This window comes from Erpetoichthys calabaricus, chromosome 1 (assembly GCF_900747795.2).
Source record: "Erpetoichthys calabaricus chromosome 1, fErpCal1.3, whole genome shotgun sequence".
In the NCBI taxonomy this organism is placed as follows: Eukaryota; Metazoa; Chordata; class Cladistia; order Polypteriformes; family Polypteridae; genus Erpetoichthys; species Erpetoichthys calabaricus.
Window position 1 is genome coordinate 147,819,652 of NC_041394.2, and position 23,963 is coordinate 147,843,614.

General features: G+C 35.0%; 1 protein-coding gene across 11 annotated transcripts in view; it reads left to right on the forward strand.

Annotated features, from left to right (window-relative positions):
• plekha5 (pleckstrin homology domain containing, family A member 5) overlaps positions 1–23,963 on the forward strand; it is a 493,187-nt gene that overhangs the window by 103,709 nt on the left and 365,515 nt on the right. For 10 of the 11 annotated variants that reach the window (XM_051935457.1, XM_051935446.1, XM_051935440.1 and 7 more), the window contains exon 3: positions 6,111–6,168. The exons of the other annotated variant lie outside the window; for it this stretch is intronic. In XM_051935457.1, coding sequence (XP_051791417.1) covers positions 6,111–6,168 — 58 coding nt within the window. The remainder of the gene's footprint in view (positions 1–6,110; positions 6,169–23,963) is intronic. 11 annotated transcript variants of the gene reach the window in all.

A 23,963-nucleotide genomic window follows, 5' to 3' on the forward strand; every position in this document is an offset into this window, starting at 1 on the left:
GGTATCTGTAAAGCATCCAGAAATGTATTAGATTGTGTCTTGTGTTCTTTAAACTTCGTAGAATATAAGGATTTGTTGTAGTCTCTAAATGTGTGCATTATATTTTTATGGTCAATAATTTTGTCTCCGTTTGTGTTGGTCATTACTGGGATTGCATTGCAAACTTCTTGTTTGTGGATTTGTTGAGCTAAGATCCTATTAGCTTTCTCTCCATGTTTGTAATAATGATGTCTTGATTTAAGTATGAGTTGTTCAGTTTCTTTAGTTGTTAAGAGGTTGAGCTCTGAATGCAGAGCCTGCCTTTTGCTATGAAGTGCCTCAATTGGACACCTGGCATGTTCTTGATCTATTCTAGTTATTTCGTTGATTAGCTCTGATACCTTCTTGGTTTCCAATTTATATCTGTGAGAAAGATATGAGATTATCTGTCCTCTTAAGAAGGCCTTCAGGGTTTCCCAGAGTGTTCTTGCAGAAACCTCTGAGGATGCATTTGTCTCTAAAAAATATTGATTTGCTTGGATATAAATTCTGTACAGTTCTTGTCTGCTAATAAAAGTTGATTAAGAAGCCATCTGTGAGATGAGTATGTGGGGCATAGTGATTTTAGCTCCAAAATCAAGGGGGCAAGGTCAGAAATAACAATAGCATTGTACTTGCATGATTTAATCGTACGCAAGAAGTTGTTATCTACAAAGAAATAATCAATACTTGAGTAGCAATGATACACTGGTGAGTAGAAGGAATATGCTCTTGAGTTTGGGTTTAGAAATCTCCAGGGGCCTGATAAGTTCTGGTCAGTTACAAGCTGTGTAGTTGTCTTTGCAGGGTTAGATGTCATCACCCCTGTGGCAGGAGACCTATCTAGGTCTGGATTTAAAACACAATTAAAAAGCTGTGGGATGAGGATAGAGGGTGATTTTGAAGAAGTTACTAAGCAGTAGCCTAGCAGCTCAGTACCATGTTAATAAACAGTTTATATCAAGTCTTAAGAATAAAGCTAATCCCAAAAAGTTTATTTTAAGCCTTATATATACTGTAAGTGCTTCTAAACAACATCCCTGCTCACTTTGTGTAAAATGATGCATTTTGAACTCTGTATTCAGGACTTCAAGAAAATTAAACTAAGCCATAGTAGCAGATTTTTTTAATGAAAGGCAGGTCCAGTTTGGATCAATATGTGAATAATTAATCTGCATTAAGCAAACTTCACATATTAGCAAGAAGTAACAAAGTCTACATTCTTTCAAAGAACTGCCTCTGTAGCATGACCTTTGTCAAATGTCATTTACAAAAGACTTGATTGCTAGAAAGGCTAATCACAAAAAATATTTTCAGCCCCTTCTTTTCTAAGCTTTATGGTAATTTAGTTGCAGTGCTCCTTTACGCAAGGTATTATGGTTGTTGAGCCAGTGTGTGTGTGTGTTTTTTTTTTTTTTCTTTTGCAACAAACTTCCTGCAGTGTAAACAAAGAGCAGGGAGTGGAAGCTTGTTTTATCAGTGAACAAGATGTACTTCAGTAATAAACTGAAAAAAAGCAGTCGGAACAGTCATCTTGTACATCTAGACAAGAAAAGCAACTAAAAATTCAGACCTTTATTTTGTCCTTTAAGTTAAAACGGACACCATTTATGAGTCTGGACAGCAAGCTTGTTTAAAATGCAACCTCTTACAATTTTAATTGAAAAAAGAAAAGATAAAGACAAATTTGAAATTGCTGCTTAGTAAACAATAGTTTTTTTTTTTGTACTATGTTTATTATTTGTTTCTGCATGGCATATGGCCTAAATTTTGGTTAAAAAAAAACAAGTACTGCATAATTAAAATGGTAATCTGTATTTTGTAGTTATACCTCAAGAATTATGAATGTCTAGTTGATACACTGAAGAACAAAACACACCTGTATAAATATAGTAAATTTATATTATAACAGGAAATAGCTGTAGTGCAATCAATAATTTTAAATGATTAAAACATATAAGTGTATGTATATTTACATTTAAGCAGCTTCTAATTGCCAACAACAATGAATTGATTGTGTGAGACATAAGGATCTGAATCATAAAACAAACATAAGGAGAAAATTTTGTTGGTTGAGCTTCTTTAAATTTTGATTCAGTACTGCTGCTCTAGTACCTCCTGTATTTAACTCCCCTGTTTGCCAGGTAGCTTACGGTGCTGACCGCCATAATATAATGACAAAATTCTACGAAATAGAAATGTAATGATTATCCCTACCCATGAATCCATTTTGCAGTACCTTTGCTGATTTATTCAAAATACATTACACAACCATGCAATGTATGCTCAGTGTCAGTATTTAAGTGAGATAGCAGCTAAGGAGATCTTTTTTAGCATGCCAATAGCAAAGGTGTAGGTAGAGCAGTGTTTTCCAAGCTTTTTTCTTTGGTGACACACTTTTTGTAACCCAAAATATACCAAGGCACGCTGTCATTCTATCAACCAAAAAAGCATTAAATCTCTTAGATGTACTAAACTGTCTGGATTAAAGTAAATTAAACCTTGCAAGTTGAAGCAAACAATTTGCACAGGTTTCCCAATTTCTACTGATTATTTGAAAACCCTCTGTCTGGCTTAAAGCAGAATTGGAACAGACTGTGTTACTGTACCCTGTATATATAATTTGTAGCTAGTAATCCACAAAGGGAGAAACTGAATCACATACCTTTAAAATTGCTTTTTTAGTCCTAAGCTTTTGACAGCCTACCTGGTGTCACCATCAGTGGAAAATGATTAGACATACAGGAATCCAAGACAATGTACAGCAAATGAGGGTGTGGGGTTTCAAAGGGGGAATGATCAATAAGGTGGGTTTTGGAGGGTGTTGGTCATAGTCTTTTTTTTATTATTTAGGTCTCCTTTTTAAGTCTGCATGTGCTAGTTTTATGTTCATACATCTGCTAATTGCATTTTCATTTGAGAGTCATGATTCAGCCAGCTTTCTGGCACTTTAATAATTTGCCATAAAGTTTACTTGCATTGTGTCCCATTTATGTCTGTCCAGTAAAACTTGTTTGTGTGTATATCAGAGATCGTGGGTCGTTTCTTCTGACAGCGTTGCAGTGTTCTTCTATGCGTGTTGCGAGTGGTTTAGATGTTTGTCCCACATATTTAGCTGGGCATGCAGTGCATGGTATACTGTATACTGCTTTCCGTGTTTCTAATACAAATTTCTTGCTTTTGGCATTAAAAAGAACAGTGCAAAAAGTGTTTACAGGTTTATGGGCTGTTTTGATGCCTGATTTGGAGAGGATGTGCACTGTACTTTCTGACACATCACTGTGATAGGGAAGGGTGTGCCAAGTAGGATGTGAGATCAGGTTAGAGTTGATTGCTTGCCGAGGTCTATGGCACTTCCTACATAAGAATTATTTGATAAACATCTCGGGGTAGCATTTTGATGTGAACAAATGGACAAAAACAATGTCTTTTTAGGCGGAGTGGTGGCTCTGAGGCTAAGGATATGCACTGGCAATCGGAAGGTTGCCGGTTCGAATCCTGTAAAATGCCAACAAGGGACTCTGCTCTGTTGGGCCCTTGAGCAAGGCCCTTAACCTGCAATTGCTGAGCGCTTTGAGTAGTGAGAAAGGCGATATATAAATGCAAAAAATTATTAAAAAAAAAATAATTATTTTTAGTATTCTTTGTATTATAGTGGGCATTTATGTGATAAGTGGTGATTGCTAGAAAAGTGTAATGTTTTGTCTGCATAAAATTCCTTGCAAAAACACTCATAATTAAGGTGGTGTCGTTACCCATTTCAATGGAGATGTCCGGAAAAAGAATGCGTTGGTTTATTTTGTTTTCCATTGTGAACTGAATTGCAGGGAATACTAAGCTGATGTGGCTGTGGGATTCATTTAGCTGGTCACTTTTTAATATGACAAATGTATTGATAATGTAGCGAATCTAAAGTTTAGGTGTGGACTGAGTTAAAGCTGTGATTTTAAATCGCTGCATAACCAGTTCAGCTAGAGTCCTGATAATGGAGAACCCATTGGCATGCCCTCTTTCCGTCTGTAGTAGTTTCCATTAAAAGGGAAGTGAGTTTTCTAGCAAAGTGATATTAATGCATTATGTCCTTCATGGTCAGCTTTGTTCATGTCATTATGACTAAAGTCTCTGTGGCCAGATGAATTGGAAATATGATATATAGCAACATGACATCAAACGAGACTATGATTTAATAATGAGCGATGGATACATTCTTCAGGTGATGCAATGCCCTTTCATTTCTATTAACAGAGTAATTTGTATCATGTGTATATTTGTGTGTGGGGCACATAGACATTTGCAGGGCCGTATTTGGCCGCACTTCTGGCCGGAAGAGGTTTGTTGGGCACCTGGAGTCCACAAAGGTTGAGAGACACTGCCAGATTTCCATCACACATGCGTTTTATTTTATTAAAAAAAACTTACAATATTACACATACTGCCACTGGATATACTAATCCCTGTTCGATGATAGCACAACATACCTAATTAGCCATTAGAATTAGCCATATACTCAGCGATCTTCAAACAAACCTTAAGGGATACCTCCTCTCCACTCATCAGAGCAGGACATGCTGTGAAATAATAAAAGCAAAACATTTATTACTATTTGCAAGGTGTTTTTTTTTTTTTTTTTAATGAAGTGTGAAGCATCTGAACAGATAAATGGGAAACATAAAAAGACGTTCCCACTGTGCACAGAGCCACTTCAAACAATGGAAAGCATGTGTTCCTTGCCACCGCTTTGTTGCATGGCCAATGTGTGCCCCCAAATTTTAACTCTGTTAGCGCAAAGGTCTATATTGTATTTACTTATTGCTATTTTTTGGGTATTTGTTGTCAACATCTCTGAGTTACAAGCACATGTGGGGGGTAGAGGGGACTGGAATGTTGTTTCAGTTACTGAGATGCATTAAAACAATCCCCAAATGTCACATTTGGAAGTTGCATCGTAATTTACTAGTTAAGCAATGTCATCACCTTGGTATGTTTCACTAACACCAGAACTAGAGAAGTCCTTGTCAGATGGTGAACAATTATCACTATTAGCACACAATAAATCGCTTTCTTATTCACATGCTTTATGCACCTGTCTTTAGCTTCCCTGTTGCCTGCAAACGCTGTGTCAACATCTGCTCTCTGCGGATGACGGTATAACTTTGGCTTGCAGTGGATGAGTTATCTCAGAGATAACGGCTAAATTGCATAAAAGAAGACTCAATGGGACATTCTATTGTCAGGAATGTTTCTTTAAGAAACAAAGTAGAAATATTTTATTCACATATTTGGATTAATCTCAGGGCCAATGCAATCCAGGTCGTCTCCTCATATGTCCGATTGTGAAGAAAAGTGGGTATTTTTTTAAATTATTATTCTATTTCAGTTAGTCTTTTCAGCTACTTTAATCATTTGATTTTTAGTTTTTCGTTTAGGTTTTGCTAATTTTATTTTGGTTTACAAAAATGTTTTTTTTAATAATTTTTGTTTTCCATTTAGTTTTTGTTAATTATAATACCTTTGCTATCATGAATCATTAATGTGAAGTTCATGTTCCAGTTTTATTTTTGTTTAATGTTTTTGCTTACTGACAGCACAATGTTGCATCATTTAGCATCCTTGCAGCAGCAGAGTCTTATATTTGAGACTTAGCCTAGACCCTGTCTAAATGAATTTTGCATTTTATCCCTGTGTCTGTGTGTATATTCCTACAGGTGCACTGATCTCCCACATCCCAAACATAATTGTGATTCTGAATTGTCCCAGTGTAAATATGTGCTTGTGTTGCCTGTGATTGACTGATGTCCCATCATGAGTTTTTCCTTACTTTGCACTTGATTCGCCATTAATGCTCTGGCCCTTGAAACTCTCAGTTGACTTAAGAAGGTTAAAAAATCTGTCATTTCTGATTATGGGCAGTTAAAATGTCCAAAGAAATTAACTAAAAATGTATAACATGGTAAATATCAGAGTATCTTTGTAAGACACTATATGTGTTAGTTACACATGTATTATGTTTTAGTTATAAATAAGTAAATGTATGCTTATAGACATTTTAAGACAATGTTTTTAATTTTTTTTATTACATTTTTTTTAATTAGATCTGCCTACTGGATGGGAGGAGGGATATACATTTGAAGGAGCAAGATGCTTCATAAAGTAAGGTTTAATGTGTGTGCTTTTTTTTTAATAAACTAAAATGCCACTGTCTTTGCTACCTAATAAAAATACTATATTTATATGCTCTGAATAATTGTAACATTTTGCCATTCACATGCAGTCTTGATTTTTCAGGCTTTTCAGTAATGTCATAAATTGGAGTACAGGTAATAGGTTGCACTTTGCTTGCAATGCATCATCAACAGAAATGATATGGTTAACCTAGTCAAAGCAAAATATAAGTAAGGGGTTAACTTTAATGAGCTAACACAGTAATATGTTGGCAGCATCTGAGGACATTTCTTTTAATGGTGTTGACAACTGGTTTTATTTTTCTTCAAGTATAGTCATGTATATATTTCATAAAATTATGATACTGTGTTGCTTACTATTTTGTTTAGGTTTTTTGAGTTCATGGCTTTTTGCTTTCTAATGCAGGGCATTAATATATTTTTACTCAGATATGAAGTATATACAGTTGGCAGGCTGTTAACAAATTAGTTTGGATGTTATTAAACTTTATTACCCTAAACTTGTTGCATTCAACATATATTATGACTACTGTGAGAATTTGCAAGCATATTTGAATACAATATTCTTGATTTTTCCTTCTGGTGCAAAGATCTGGAAACTGCAATAATTAACTCTGCAGAAAGTAATACCCTGTCAAGAGTGACATGGGACTTGATTAAACAAAAAGTTCAATGTAATGGGCAGTAATTGAACCAACATTTCTTGGTCGAAAGGCGTATTATGTTAAGCATCACAACCTGTGTGGTGGTGTATATCATACTGTAGCATTTTCTTGCCACTTGCTTTAAACCTGAACCTCCCACACCACTTCTAGGTCATATTGCTTTCACTGAGGTAACTTATGACGTGTTAAAACTTTTGACCCATAAAACAGAACATAAAGATGGTGCAAAACTGAAAAGGTTGAGTATTGGTTTGTGAAAACTATTGAGAAGGTATCTATAGACAAGTGTGGAAAATATCAGAAGTGCCATGATAAATTAAGGCCAAAGGTTGTGAGAATATTGCAGATGCTGTAAACTATTAACCACCATTTTTCTGACATGCATGTTCTGTCAAGGTTACCATGGTGTAGCAGGTTAATGGAGTTTACAATGTTAAGGTTGAAATTAAATTGTATAGTGTTTCAGGAAATACACGGGGAAGTTATATTTTATGTGATTGAAGTTATTAAAGAAAGCTTTTAAGACACCTTATCTGAGGAAAATGCTGCAGTTGTGGCATGTGGAATGATGTAGTTTTATATTCCTGATGTCATTTCCTAATGTCTTATTTCTAAACAAGGTGTCTTTTAAAGTTGGCTTACCAAACTTGTAAAATATAACTGTTTATTTTTGTTTCTTTTAAAAGACTTTAGCACATGTTCTTAATTCAGACTGTTATACCCTTTGACCTTAAAAATATTGAAAATCAATTGGCAACACCATGTAAAAGTTGATCACATCCACAAATTTAAATTTTGTGTACATATAGAGCTAAAGCAAGTGCAATATAAATGAAATATAAGACCACAGCAAGTCATGCCTATGCTGCATTTTGTTTTTTTAACCCCACTACTCTCCTCACCCAGGTTTAAGTAGTCTTCATAGTTAAGTATAGAATCACTTAATTCAGTGTTTATATTTCTTGGACTACAGTGCCTTTAAAATTAGACTACTTAAAACGTCAAGTCTTTTGTCGATTAGTATCCAGTTTGCCCTCTAGTATGCTTTTTTCTCTTGTATCTTGAATTTCAAATTTGAACTTAGAAATTGCTGTGAAATGTATTCAGGTTAATGTTGTTTCTGCTGTTTTGAACAAGTATCATACTAAGGTTGAGAGAAACTGGCAAATTACTTGAAAATTTTATTTATTTATTTTTTAATTAAAGTGTGTTTTTTTTCATGTTTAAATTCAGTCCCTACCTCCTGTAGGTAGTTCAACCTTAAGTCACCATACTTATCCACATGGCCTCAGTATTTCACCTTTCTTCACTACTTGTACACACCCCTTGGTTTCAGGGTTGAGTGAGAACCAATGGAGGTGGCATACTGTGTATAACGTTTAATGTGTTTAGGTTGCACAGAAATCTTGTGTTGCTGACTACCTGTTCCAGCACACAAAAACAGAGTTTTGCCTGTCAAATAACTGGTAATTAAAGACACTACTTTGACATCCATCTGCTGTGACTTTAGCATAATTCTCAGAAGTAAGAGGTATATAATGTTAATAGAGCTGGAGAACTAAAAAAAAAAAAAGATTCTTGTACAACTGCCTTTCTTATTTAGGTATATATGTAAATTGCATGGGGTCTAATCCCCAAACCCAATCCTTGGCTCTGATGTGGTTGAGTAAAGCCTTTGTAGCATGGCTATTCAATTACAATTTCAGTTGGGCCAGATTTTTCAAACCATAAACTTAGCTGGGCCAGACATTTTCAGCAGCAGGTAAGTGGCAGGTAATGACAAATTTTAAATTGACACAAATTAATGTATTTAAAAACAATGTTTATTCATTGTTTCCCTTATACATTTGGTCACAACTGACACAGGCACATCAGAAATGTATAAAAAAAACAACAAAAAAGCTATAACTGAACAGATTCTGAGGTAGTATCAATACTTTTTTTCCACTTTTGAAATAAAAAAAATAAACATTTTGCTCACATCTGACACAGGCACATCTCAAAGTGCATAAAATCAAAAAAGTGCATAGTATTAGCAATAACGTTTGTTTCCCTTTTGAAATATGAGATCTTCCCCCAATTTAAAGGAGTGGTCATGACAGGCAAGGGATTTTTTTTCATAGAACTTAAACTATTTCATTCACACGGTTTTAATCACTCATATGACAGAGGTTGTGAGTTCCACAAAAAAGCCTTTACTGTTGAAATTGACCTCCTCCCCCTGAAAAAAACTACCTGAGTAAATGTTTAAGAGCAAGGCACCAAATGTGGTGTGAATGTGGATTGGTACATTTATTTTAATGATTTGTCTTTAAAATATCTGTACAGAGTTCTTGGATGTCAAGTAATGAATTATTAATTATAATTATTACATTTTTTTTTCTTTTACTAAATCTTATTTTCCATTGTAGGATATAGCCCAGACATAGACAGACATAGAGACACACAAGTCCTAAAGCACACTTTTATTTCTCTTTTTGTTGTCTCTTCACCACATAGCACAAATCAGTAACCAGCATCACTATTGCTCTGTCCTTTCTTTCTCTTTCTTTTCTTCTCTTTGTCTGTTCTTCTGCCGCCTCCACTCCTCTCCTCGCAAGCTCTGCCCACCACCTCTCAACTCTGACTCTCTGAACGGCCTTCTTTATATTGTACCCGAAAGTACTCCACATGCCCGCTGACAATCATCTGGCAACAGTTCCTGGTGTGGCGGAAGTGCTGCTTGGGCACCCAGAAGTACTTCCGGTGCACCCAGATCCTCTCTTGGCAGCATTTCTGAGTGTGGTGGGAGTGTTGCAGCCCAGGGCTCTGGAATTGACCAGGCGCCCCCATTGCAGTCCAAGGAGTTTGTCCTCTTGTGTCCTAGGGGAGGTATTGTTGTGGCCATGTCCTCTCTTCCGTGTCCTTCCATCAGAAGGGCGTCCCGACCGGGCAAGGCCCTCGGCCGTCTATCACACCATGTGTCTTTGTTGATGAGCTGAAGTTGTAGAATATATTGGTAACAGAACATATAGTGCACATGCCAAAATGACTGAAGTAACAACTAACAAAGTGACATTTTTGATATAATTTTAACAAAGTTTACTGTCTGTCATTAATTACAGAGCAGCCCAGTAAAACGACTGTAATTCACCTTCCACGTTAAAGCGCAGACTTCATCACATCACTGTGCATGACGAAACAGTGGGCAGGCGAATGCTCTTACATTTTTACTGACGGACAGGCTGGCATTTTGCATGGAGTATGCATTAAATCAAAAGAGGAGTTGCATGCAAAGATGTGCGAGCACAAGGAGATCTTCTGTGACAATTGCACCTTAGTGTGCCTTTCCAAATCAGAAGGGACAACTGAATTCCACAAGGTATAGATATATTCATAACAGGGGACCTATATGATGGGCAGATGAATTTCAAATGTTTTGCCTGCCTACCTTTTGTTTTGATGACTGGTTGCGTCATGTTCAGCCTTTTCGCTGATTATTCTGGAACAAGCGTAACCAGCCTCTCATTGAAATTCATGGCCGTCACCTCAGCAGCACTGTGTATGTAGAAATATTTTCCTATGGCGTCTCTGAGTCTGATGTAATTTTTGCCGTGACTCCCTCATACCATTGCAGGATATAAACTAGCCTTGATATGCAAGGGGGAACCCATACCTACATGTGTTAACGGCACATCCACTTAACAGTAAAAAAAAAAAAAAAAATGGCCTTTTGTATCTGTTACAATATAATTAGTTTAAAGTTTCAATGATTTCATTCGCAACTGGCAAACTAAGTAGAAATGATAATCACCAAAGCCTATTTTTAGTTGCATTCGAGACCATTTTAGTCGCAGTCTGGAGCCCTGGTGGGACCATGGGCTGGGTCATTTGGAGGTTGCTTCTGGGCTGCATGTGGCCTGCGGGCCACCATTTGAATAGGCCTGCTTTATACTGCATTCATGATATAAGAAGTTAAGAAAGGGCTGAAGTCATTTAATTCACTGCATGTATTTCACTGCAGTGGGACTCTTTCACAGCCAAGAGTCACATTAAATTTGTAATTCAGAACTCAACAAAATTGGCTGGCAATTTCCTTGACAATCCTGACTTCTTGAAAGTGTATGCCAAGGATCAGGGGGAAGGGTTATTGAAATCAATCAAAACTACTACAGTAGTAGCAACAACGCACTATTGTCAAACCTCTTGACTCATAGCTCTGTAATTTTTTTTTATATATTTTTGTCTGCCTACTGCCAGTAATACTACCTATACAGGTGTTTTATATTATTCTGTTACAGTTGGTCCCCCGTCATCCCCCTGTAGGTATTTGTATTCATACTTTTTATTCTTTGGCTCTTTAGTAACTGTTTTAACTCTCCCATTTCCTGTTTTAAAGGTCCTATGCTTTATGTTTAGCAAGACTTTTAAAGTAATGTATGCTTTATCATTTATGAAGTACTTTACTTTCTCAAAGGTTGGTGTTATCAATATATAAGCTACTATAGACTGTTACTAAGAACATATGTGTCCTCATTATATGAATCACAGAACAATTCCAAATTGTTTTTCTCCGAACAGTCTTGTATCTTGCATCTTTTCATTATTTTCACCTCCTTGCTGGCCTATAATTAACCATTTATTTGCTGTTGTATAACTTTATAAGTAAGTATACGAATTTCCAGATTATGATCTAACCTACTTAGGTGGAAGGGTACATCAACAAATAAATTAGGCCATACAACAAAAACAGGAAAGGCTTTTGTTTACATTCAAGTATATTTCTCACATGAATATTCTTAAAAGACAAAAGTAGGAGGCAAACATATATCTCTATTATAAAAGAAAATCTTGAGACAAGACTATTGCCATGAGATTTTTTCAGGTCCCACGAGATGAGACTATTTCCAAGAGATTTTTTCAAGTCCCGCCCTCCTCTCAATCATTTTCAACCATGCCCATGGTCCTCTCACTTCTCATTCATGTGAATGCTTTTGTAAGACACAGTTCCTGTGCTCTCAGCTCTTATACATTTTTACGTTTTACTCACTTTAACTTCCCAATAAAAGAAGACTCATTATGTCCAAATCTTATTGAAGAATTTCATCCCGAAGGGTTATTAACAGAAGAAATGAGTACACGGGCAATCCTAGCACAGAGAAACGATGAAGTCAAATGAATTAATGCGAAAATTGTCAATCGGTTACACGGCAAATTGGTTAAATATGTATCAATAGACTATGCTGTTGAACAATTCTGACATGTAAAATTTTAACAGGCGACAAGAAAGGTAATGTAGTAAATCTTCCGCGGATAACATTAGACACCAAAGGAGATCTTGATATGTCATTCGTATTAAAACGTTTATGGTTTACCATTAGAATAGCTTTTGCTATGACAATTAACAAATCACAGGGACAAACATTCCAAAAGTTGGATAATTTATTAGAGAGAAAGAAACGATAATCACTCATGGACAGTTATACATTGCGTTGTCACGATGCAAGTCCAAACACAGAATCAAAATTCAGTGCGATATTGATGAAAAGTTAATTCAAAAAATTGTTTTACAGTAAATGTGTAAGTTTAAAAAGTATTTGCGTGTTAATTTCAAAGCCAAACAGAACGAAAACGTATAACGCAATGAATATCTAATTTTCTTTCAATTTATTATGTTTTAGTATTTTTTACTATGGTAAATTACCCGCTGTAATGTTAGTTAGTTCTATTATGCATATGTAACAATTCCCATGAAAATAACAATCTGTTTAAATTGTACATCGCTTCCCCATACATGACTAGCAGATCTGCGAAGTGGCTAGCATGTAGTGCCTGCCCGGGGGTTGGCGAGCAAGGGGCAGACCCCCCTAGTTGTTAATAAAACAATAACTATCATTCAAAACCAAGAACAGATTTCTGGGGTATATCACTGCTAGTGTATTTGCTTATTATGGGGTACAGTGCAAGGATATGGTGATTTTTTTGAAAGGATAGTATGAATGGTCAATTGTCTCATGGTGCTGAATAAGAAATAACATAGTAAAAAACTAAATAATAAACGCAGTTTACCTTTTCTTAAATAAAATTTATAAAAAAAAATTTCAAATGAACTTCACAATTAACAATTGATTCTCCTTAATACATATGCAAATTATCAATTTATTCATAAAAATGTATGCATTTTATACAAACAGTGAATACAGGTGATAGGATAAATCTAGATGAAACATTCAGCAAATAGTCCAGTTACAAATGTATAAAGTTGCTAGATGATGTCTAGCTTAATGCTGAAGTTCTTTCTATAGTCAATGTCACCCTTTTGATATTTTTGGGTGTTCCTACAGATCTCAATAGTCCAACAAATACATCCTTCATGCTATCTATAGATTGAAATGTATTGAACTACTTTAAAATATTTCTTTGGACATCTGTTGCAGATTTGGAATCAGTGTATGCAATAGTGGCAAATAGATGATGAGGCACCAACCAGTTGTACAAGACCACTGACACTGCATTTAGCAGAAAGCACTGCCATGGCAGAATGTGGTACTATATACTCTCCCACCATACTGAATCACTCTCAACAACACCTGAAGATTGTCACAACTTTGTGCTTCTTCAATTTTTGTTTAAACATTTCAAACAAGCTCTGTGGTCCCATCACCTCCACAAGCCTTTCTCTCCTCTTTCCAAGTTTCTTATATGTGTCTTTGCTTGCATCTCAGTTTGACTGTTTTCACAGGTTGGTGTCATACAGACTATTAATTATATTTTTGTACCACGGAAGTGAAAGCTGTCTGTTATGATTCAATTGTGCTGTTTATAGGCTATATCTCAGATGTTATGCTACTTAAGTATGCTAAGTAGAGTACAGAATACTACTAAGCACAGAATTTGCACCTAGACACACTTCTTTAATTTTACTGCACAATCCTGTGGCAATCCATCAACACTAGAGTTGTTAGAAGTATCAAAATATCTATAAGTATCTATTGTAACATTTTCAAAATTGCTTTATTACTCATTTTTCATGGTATCTTCCACTCACCGGTGATAGTAAGATGGCAGCTTCAACAGAGTTGAAGCCTTAACCAGCATGTTTGTTTGTCAAAGCGGGAAGCCAGTGTGTAGACAGAAAACCTTAAGATAAATTCAAAATTTGTTAACAGAAAAATACCAAGTAAAAGGCCTAACACATCCATTTAGCCAAACACTAGGACCAACACAATTCAACAAGACAATACTCAATTCTGAGAGTTAGATATCTTATTCCTAAATTGTGGAAACATTAATCAGCATAAGCTTAAAAAGTCTTAAAGCAAAATGCCAAAACTGGAGTGTAATATCCAGCTAGATGGATGCTTACTTGAACAGGCTGGCAGAGTGATCTGGCTGATGCATTTTGGAAAATCTTTCCTTTTTCAGAGTCAAGGGAAGCAACCAAGGATAAAAAAAGCATACAGCCACCACTTTTTAGACAAATAATGTATACAAATGTGATATACAGATACCAGTGATTGAGGCCATCTAGCAAACAGACACATGTAAACAACATAATAGAAAATACACCAATTACCTTAAATACAGGCTTAAATCACAAAGCTGCATGCAATTAATGGATATCAACATCTGAAAATAAACATGTATAGAATGAACTGTAAATAAAGGAAAGAACATAATTTATGCAAAATAGATATCAAGGAAAATGGTGAGGAAGAAACAATAATGGCACATTTCCAAAATGTATCCTGGAGAACATTTAATATCAAACCTGGTGAATGGAAATGACAGTCAAAGGTAGCAAACAGCTGGTTATTGGAGTGGGTTTATTTATAGACCAATTCATATCACCTAACTCATTCATCCCTGAACTTATACATGAATCAAGTTTGCTTTTTAGGCCAAGAGAATTTATTATTCGCAACATTTGCAATTTATGTTTTTATATATTTTCGAATTGGTGTGTGAAATAATATCCTGCTCCTTTAATGATTTTTAAAGTTGCACAGTGAGTTATAAATTATAATTAATTTTTTTTTTTTTAATATATATAGGTTAGAATGTGTTTTGTTGTCAGTTAAACATATAATCCATTAACAGAGGGTCTTCAATTATTTTTACCTGTGGACCAATTTTGTTCTGCTCTGTTCATTCACTCAGGCACTCTTTTTAGCACTAGAGCTCTGTTGGTGTCTAGATTTTTAAATCTTCACTGTGAGGTGTGCTGCCATACCATAATACTTTGTTTTATTATGTGTGAATTTAAAATTCTATGTTGTATTTCATTAGAATTACTATAAAATATAAAGCTCTATATTTTTTTGTGCTTCAGAGTGTGTGTTTAGTATGTCAGGGCTCCTTTGCAGCCCAATAAGTGCATGCCTCACAGAAGAGCATAATGACAAAGACATCATAGTTTGTTTACAGAAAAATGCAATGTTCACTCTGCATTTGCGCACAGCCTTTATGGAAGTTTCTGGTGTTTGTGTGTGTTACTTTTGTGAGCAGTTGCAAAACCTTATTTTCATTAATGTATTGTTTATTTACTGTTTACAAAAGACCACATTAATGTTCTTTGTACCTGAATGGTTGTTTAAATATTTTTTTGTTATACTGTTTACAAAAGATTGCAATACTTCAATTAAGAGTTAATGACATTTCATTATGCTACCTCAGTAACAGTACTTGTTTTTCGTCAATGTAAAAAAATGTTTACTGAATTTAACCTTTTTTAATTTTTACTGTTTACAGAACTTTACTCTTACCTTTATGAAAAGACTGCACTACTTAGAGTATTTACCTTTAATGACTAACATTTCTGTTGTTTGTTTTTATTAATGTAACAACTTGAATGCATACTGCACTTTATTTAAATGTTTTTTAGTTACATTATATACTGTATTGGGTATTAAAAATCATTATTTCAGTACTTAAGGTTGTATAAAAGTTTGACATTTTTGGTACTATGAAAATATAGTCATGACTTCTAGTTAATGAAACACTAGAAAAATAGGGATTCCAGAAGCTCTTATGAACACTGCATGCAAAATACAAGTTACCTGGCTGCAAATGCATTACTTTTTATGCTGGTGGATGTTTTAAAATAATATCTTCATGTAGTGCTGGGCGGTATACCGGTTCATACCGAAAACCGTTTTTTATTTTTTTTATGATATGGATTTTTCTTATACCGCAACACCGGTTTAAATTGCCAAAACGACATTCGGAACGTGGCGCAGCGGGAAACTGTTCAAGTGGGGACCTTTTTCACTGCTACACCGCTAAACACAGATTTGTTGCACTAGGGCTCTTTTTCACTGCTACACCACCAAATAGTGGGCGGTAGCATAGGAATGCTGCGTGGTGAAAATGGACAGAGAGCCTGGCGATACTTTAGTTTTAAAAGGTCAGATGTGTAAATACTGTTTCTATACTACTGCATAATACTGCAAGCCAAGTTGTACTTGTTTTATTTGTTTTCAATACAGTGTAATGTACCTGGGTACTGTGTAATAGTGTGACGACATGTTTTGAAACCCCGTCTTAAGTTATATAGCACATTAAATGCTTTGTGTTAAGTGATTCTTAAACTGACTTCTTCTTGCACTAAGAGGAGGCGCCGGCAGCGATCGCTGCACAGAATACATTCACTTCATGATTATCCTTCTCTCTGAACATTTAGAATGCTAAAATAAATACTTAATATAATTTTCATGGTGAAATGCATTAAAGCATGCATTAATCATATGGGGGCACGGCGGCGTGCCTGCCTTGCATTTGCATGTTTTTCTGGTGGGTTTACTCGCCGCTTCAGTTTCCTTTCAAAGTCATGTAGGATGTGGGGTTTTGTTGTGCTATATTGACCCTGCTAGTGTATGTTTTGCTTATATTCATCCTTTGATGTGCTGGCGACTCGTTCAGAGATGGGCGCAACTCTGAATGGATGGCATAATTAAACATGTATAACGAAGATATTTTTAAAGTTCTGAACACTCCGTGGGCTAAGTTTATAACTAGTTTTAATTTCACAAAGACGTTTATCGTGTGGTGATTGGTTATGTGGAGAAAGAAAAAGGACGGATAGGAACTGGGGTTTTATTACGTCAGATAGAGACAACACGCGTGCAATAAAGAAAGCCCGCTCAGAAGAACATGCATTGAATTCTGTGTTCGTGTCTCCAACCACCAGATCACAAACCCAACATTTGTACAATATTTAAGTTAAACCTGTGCGATACCCATTCATACATCCAGTTTTTTGGAGCCTCGTCACACCTGCCATAAAGTTCTCTACACTGAACATAATAGTGCAACTATCAGTAATAATACTGTAATTTATTTTATTGTTATTATTTATTAGTTTAAATATTATGCAGTTTAATGATGATAAAGTTGTTTAAAAAGTCACTTTAACGTGTCAGTGGACAGAGATTGTTAACATTAACAGAAAGTGTAGTTGGTTTACAAAAAATATTTACTATTTATTCCTTTTCTAAGACATATTCAGTGCAATACAATTTTTGACAAGCACTTCTGGATAATTTACTAAGTAAATGCCTCTTTGTATGGTTGAAAATATGTTGTCAAAATTATAGTTTAAGTTTTTGCAAAATTTGTTCAATAAAAAGGTTCTATATTTTGACTGCATCTGTCATGCAGTGTGATACCTTCTCCATTAGTGCCACCCCCTTGAAAACTATCACTTTATGGGGCAATGCAAACCTGTATTAATACTTGTGTGCACATTAAAATGTTTTTTTTGTACAATGTACAATACTCTTGACAGTGGAATATGTTATTCTTAGCCAGTAATTCCAGTGGAAAATGTGGTTAACATCCACTCATGCATGGGGAAAAAAATACCGTTGAATACCGTGAAACCGGGATAATTTAGAAAAATACCGTGATATAGAATTTTGGTCATACCGCCCAACCCTACCTTCATGTATTTACATTTACATTTACATCATTTAGCAGACGCTGTTATCCAGAGCGACTTACAACAGTGCTTAGTGCATGTATCATGCACACTGTTAAAGACAAAAAAAGTGTGCATATAAAAATACATAATTTAAACATGGCAAGTGATATAAATCATACATTATACATTTGTATATGTGTTATGATCTGTGATTAGTGTTTTAATGGAAAGAGAAAGAGAGACTCATTATTATTGAATGGCAGACACAGTGACAGCAAGACATTCAAGTAGAGGAGATATAAAGAACAAATGGTAGTAAAAAGTCTACTTTGAGAGGTTTCTTTGATGTACAGCTATTGATAATATTGTTCAATTTTGGTTTAAAAAAAATACTGCTCCCTTTGTTAATATTTCATATTACTGTAACAAAATACCAGGTTTTGGGCTTTGTATGGAAAATGTTTAGATGTGTTTCTATATAGTGTCGATCTTCAGTTTTTAATATGTTTTGAGAACATACCAAGAAATATCAAATATCATGTTTTAGAGCAAAATAATCACAATATAAACACCATATAAAGTCCATATCACCCAGTCCTACAATTGTGCCCTCTCCAAGTTTTTGTGAGTGTGAGCACCACTAAGGATTGATATAACATACATTTCAGATGTTTAACTATTTTAAATGATTGAATCATTAAAATGTCACCAAAGTACAGTAGAACCTCTGGTCACGAACGTTTCCAAACACGTACAAATTGGATTACTATCAAAAAGTTCCCATTTTCTTTTGTTTGCGTATACAGTGCCTAACAAAGCAGCTGGTGTTGCAAAAGGAGTTACAGTGTTGACCAAGCAGAGACCTCAAGTGCTGGAAGAGGTGGAAAAACTGTTGCTAGTGTGGTTGAACGAGAAGCATCTTGCAGGGGATAGCGTAAGCGAGGCGATCATATGCGAGAAAGCCAGGAAGATTCATAGCGATTTGCTGAAAAAAAATATTATATCCAGTGGCGAAGGTGAGGAATTTAAAGCCAGTAGAGGATGGTTTGGAAAGTTTCGCAAGAGAAGTGGCATTTAATTTTTTTCCCTGTGCTTAAAACTCAGAAACATTTTTACAGCGAGCGGTTCGTAAGGGTCCAGTGCGAACTCTTACAATGTTAGTTTTCTCTGTTGTTCAAGGTTTTCTCAGTGTTGTTCAATGTTTTTACATTTAGTTTACTATTACACTGTGCATTCTATGGTATAATTAACGTTTTGTGCTTAAAAAATATATATATTTACATACAGTTTGTACGGTCTGGAACGGATTATATGTATTTACATACAATCTTGTGGGGAAATTACGTTTGGGTTGCGTCCAGAGTTTTGGAATGAATTACGGTCCTGACCAGAGGTACCACTGTAGTGATAAAAATAGTTGAGCTTGCTTTTATTTTTGTATTATTAACCACACATTCCTGCTTTTTGTGCGTTCTTTACAGTTAACATTTCTTAGATCCTGGAAGGAGATTTTACATTTTTGCTACTGGTTGGAGTCTCATTATATATCTGTAAGCTCAAACCCATTTTCTGTTACTGTTTTGTGTTATTCAGTTTCAGGTCTGGCATGTCATTGTGAACATAAATAACAAATGCGGTTTTGCAGCCTTTAGAAAATGAGTAAAGTAGGTTGCTTTTTTTTGTTTGAAAAATTGGGTTGTATTGTAAAAAGTTTGAGACTTGAGCTTGGTTGTTGCAATTCTGTTCTTATTTCAGATTGAGGCTTTGGGAAATTTGTTCAGCTGATTAAATGAAAAATAATAATGTCATCATACTGTCTGTATTGGAGAACACCATGATTCAGTAACAATTACTGGAGTTGCCACAGCTTCGACATATTAGAACACAAATCATATGCAATTTTCTTAAACATTTATCAGTCGTCGCAGTATGAAAATGTTAAGAGTTTTAACCCACAAAGTGTCTGGTTTAGAGGAGAATCATATTTCCAGAATGTGGGGGTAATCATGTTTTTGACTAGGAATAAGGATGAGCAAAGTTGTGTAAAATTATCCAATCATCTTTTATGAACAGTATACTTAATGAAAATGGTATTGTATTAAGCATAGTTCTTTTAATCTGAGTATTATACAATATAACAGATATAGTTAAATTAAGTAAGTGACATAAAACAAAAAAAATCTACACATAATGTTAAACACAAAATACTAGGCAATATATGCATACAGTGCCTATAGTTTGTTTTGGTATAACACAGTGCAGCAGTTCTAAAACTTTGACTAAGTTGGATGACTCTATCAAGGGCTCTTTGTACTGGCCTCACTGAATCTTCTGTTCAGTTATCCAGCAATTTAAACATCATTGTGAAATGTCTCTTAGGCCTCTTGGGTTTAGTGATGACAAGAATTATTATTCACATGAATGGCGTGGAACTGGAAAAACAAATCCAAAAATTAATCAGTATTTAGTATGACTTTCTGGTCAGTACATCAGTATTGCAAGCATGGTTTGTTACCATAACTAAGAGTTCAACAGCTGAAGGTTCAATAAAATTACATTGTTAAACTGTGACATTACTATTAACATTTATTTAGCCAACAGCTACTTAAATAAAAGATATATAACTACAAAACAGGATAACTTACAGGAACAACCATCTCGTTCTGTGGAATTAACATTTAGATTTTTATATTAGAACCACAAGAGGTCACCAAAACAAGTAAAATATAACTGGTGAATATAGAATATTATTTTTATTCCTTTATAATTTTATAATAAAATTCAGTATAACACCTGGGGATAATAATTTGTTTTCAGAAAAGAGGTTTTCAGTGCACATTTTGATTTCATTATGGACTTGTTGCTGCAGGAACTCTTTCTCCATCACTTGCTTTTAAACATCAAATCAAATGGGGGTCCTTGCTTTGGTAGGATTTTTTTTTTTATAGATTTAGCATGATTAAAAACTGAACACATGTAAGGATTATGACGATGAATTTTAAGCTCAAAAAAGGGCTGGCCATGCATTCAGCAAGGAAATTAAATGTAATATGAGATTTTTTTAATCTATTAATCTTCTTTTTAAATAATCCTTTATTTAATCTGTATTTAGCATTCAGTAGGAAAAAAATACATGAAAAAGTATACTTTGGGGGAAAAAATTATGGAGATTAGTTTGTTTTTTATACAGGTTATTCAAAATTTTAAAAGCTAGATGCCACTTGTACCTGTATTTAGCAAGCTTGCTGTCACATAGAAGAAACTGTAGCTGAAGTAAGGTGAGTTTACTTACTTTTTTCCTGTGAAAAGAATTAAATGGTTGGAGATGAATGTGTGTATATACAGTACACACACACACACATATATATATATATATATATATATATATATATATATATATATATATATATATATATATATATATATATATAGTGAAAGTGTGAGTAGTGTCCTCTAGCGGCTGCCTTTCTGTATCTACTACACTTTTCAAAAGGCTGTTTAAACAGAAATTCATTAAATTAAAGGTTCCACATGAAAGCACTTGTCATTCAAGGAACAAAAGCAATGTTTATATAGTCTGTTTTCATGTTCTTTTTTTCTAGTTCCTTTCTGTATATATCATGTTCAATTTTAGCACTTTCGTTTTACTTTTAATTTCATAGAAATAAGAGTAACACCTTAGAATCTATCCATTTATGCTGTCCAAGTTAGAAAATTACAATGGAAATGACAAATATTAAAAAGTACAAGCTTGAGAAAAATCCAGGGACTGTACAAGTTATATATAAATTAATATTTTGGAAGAATGTTTTGTTTTTATATGTATATTAAAAATGCTTTTTTAACATTTATCATTTACAATCATAGCTATTCCCCATGTTATTTTGCAGATTTCTTAATAGTTTTGTGTTGCATTCTGGTATATATTAATCTATCTTCTACTAAAAAAAAATTACATCAAATGAAGTTTCATTCAACTCCAAGTAGGCATTCATTGGTTTAAGTGCTATCTAAACTCAATACTAGGGATTAGCGAGTTTGACAAAATCATTGAAATGTTCGCAAACTTCAATGAACTCTGTAAAATGCATTGAAATCAATTGGGTAGAAGGAAATGAACAAAAATTGAGTAGGTTATAATGGTGCAGTGGTCTCTTAAGTGTCCATGAGTGCTAGGGAAAAGTCTACCAACAATTCTGCTTGGATTTATTTTGGCTAAATATGTGATCTGAGCTGTGAGGCAAAAGTGCTAACCACTGTGACACCGTGCCTCAAACAACAAAAGATTATGATAGAATGAATACAACAAATAAAACATAACAAACGGCCAAAAACTACCAATGAGTAGATAAAATATAGATTATTGCTCTGAGATAGTGCCCATCTTGGGGCACACATTAGCCATGCTCCGAAGTGGTGGCATGGGACTGTCTTGTTCCATTGTTTGAAGTCACAGTGCTGGATGCAGTGGGAACATCTATTTTGTTTCCCAAGAATCTGTGCAGTTTCTTCTTGTCAAGAATACAAATATACCTTGTAAATAGTAATAAATCTTTTGTTTTTATCATTTCACAACATGTCTTGTGTTCCCTGATGAGGGGAGGGGGAGAGAGTGGGCTCCTTTAACACTAGAATCCCTGAAGCCTTCGAAAAAACTCGTAATCCCTAGCCACCTTAAATTGCTTTGCACCTCTCCATCAGCATCTTTTGTTTTGCAAATGTTTCAGTCAGCACAATCAGCAAGCAGCCTGCTATTCCATCCTAGTTGCAAACTTCTCCCAGCTCAAGTCTCTTTATCTGGGTGTGAGGGGCCTGGAATTGTATAGGGTAAATAATATATCGTTATTTGGAATACATACATTTCATGTGTGTTCTGTGTCTACAAAGATCTGTGTTAAGTGTAGGATGACTCGAAATGCAAGGCAAGAAATGCTGAACACATACCTAAAATAGAAACTTTTTCCATGTTATACTAATAATGATGTGAAGTGTATAATGTGTGATTTTAGTCCAAATATCAAATAAACCCATGCACTTTTATTCAACAACATAACCAAAGGAAAAAAAAATTATTCAGTTTACATGTTGCTGTCAATGAGTTAAAAACCCAAGCTCAAATGTCAGTCAAGAGGTCGCGGGTTCGATCCTGGGTCTTCCCCGCATTTTCTGTTTTCAGTAGTGAGCTTCTGTTATTATTATTATTGGTATTTAATTAAAACATACATTTGATTTGAGTCTGTACCAGACGGTGTAAAGTTTTTTGCTACTTGTAAAAGATATTGCTGAAGGGATATAAGCAGACACACAAATGCTGGTGAATCACGTCTCCTTGGTATCTTGTTATTGCTTGATTTTTTTTTTATTCAGTTTTATTCTTGAGTTAAAGCACACTTATTTCATTATGCCTTTGTGAAAGTGTTTATTTTATATTCCAGTAACCACTTGAAATCTGTCTCTGTTGCTCTAATGCACGCACACACACTTCCATGCATGAAAACGCAATTATTTGAAAATGCTATGTCATTTGAACATGATTTGTCATTTAAACATTTAGCACGATCGGGCGGGGGGAAAATAACAACAATCTGTGTTATGGTGCATTGTACTGGGAATGCAGACAGACTTCTTTTTGGGCGCATACACCGTCAGCATGGCACTTAGAAAGGCAAACTAGTATAGTAATGACCTCTGCCATCTTGCAGAGCCATTTTTCTCATTTCTCCCTTCTAACAACAGGACTGTTGGCATCCACGTTAGTAGTTTTAGGTATAGGGAAGTTGTAAAGCTGCTGAACTGTCAATCACAAGAACAAGTATTGTAACATCCATCCATCCATTTACCAACCTGCTGAATCCGAACAAAGGGTCACGGGGGTCTGCTGGAGCCAATCCCAGCCAACACAGGGCACAAGGCAGGAACCAATCCTGGGCAGGGTGCCAACCCACCAGTATTGTAACATATAGATACAATTCTTGCAAATACATATTTATAACTGTGTAATCACAGTATACTTTCTATCTATTTTTTTATTTTTGTATTTTACTTATCAGGTGTTCTGAGTAGACATGCAAGTATGGGTTGCATTGTACTATGTACACATATCAATAAACCTGGAGCCGATGGTTCTCTGGGAGGAGATTTTGAAGGAGGTCCTTTAGAGGAAGCTAAATAGTTATCAAGAACTGAGTAGTGACTGGA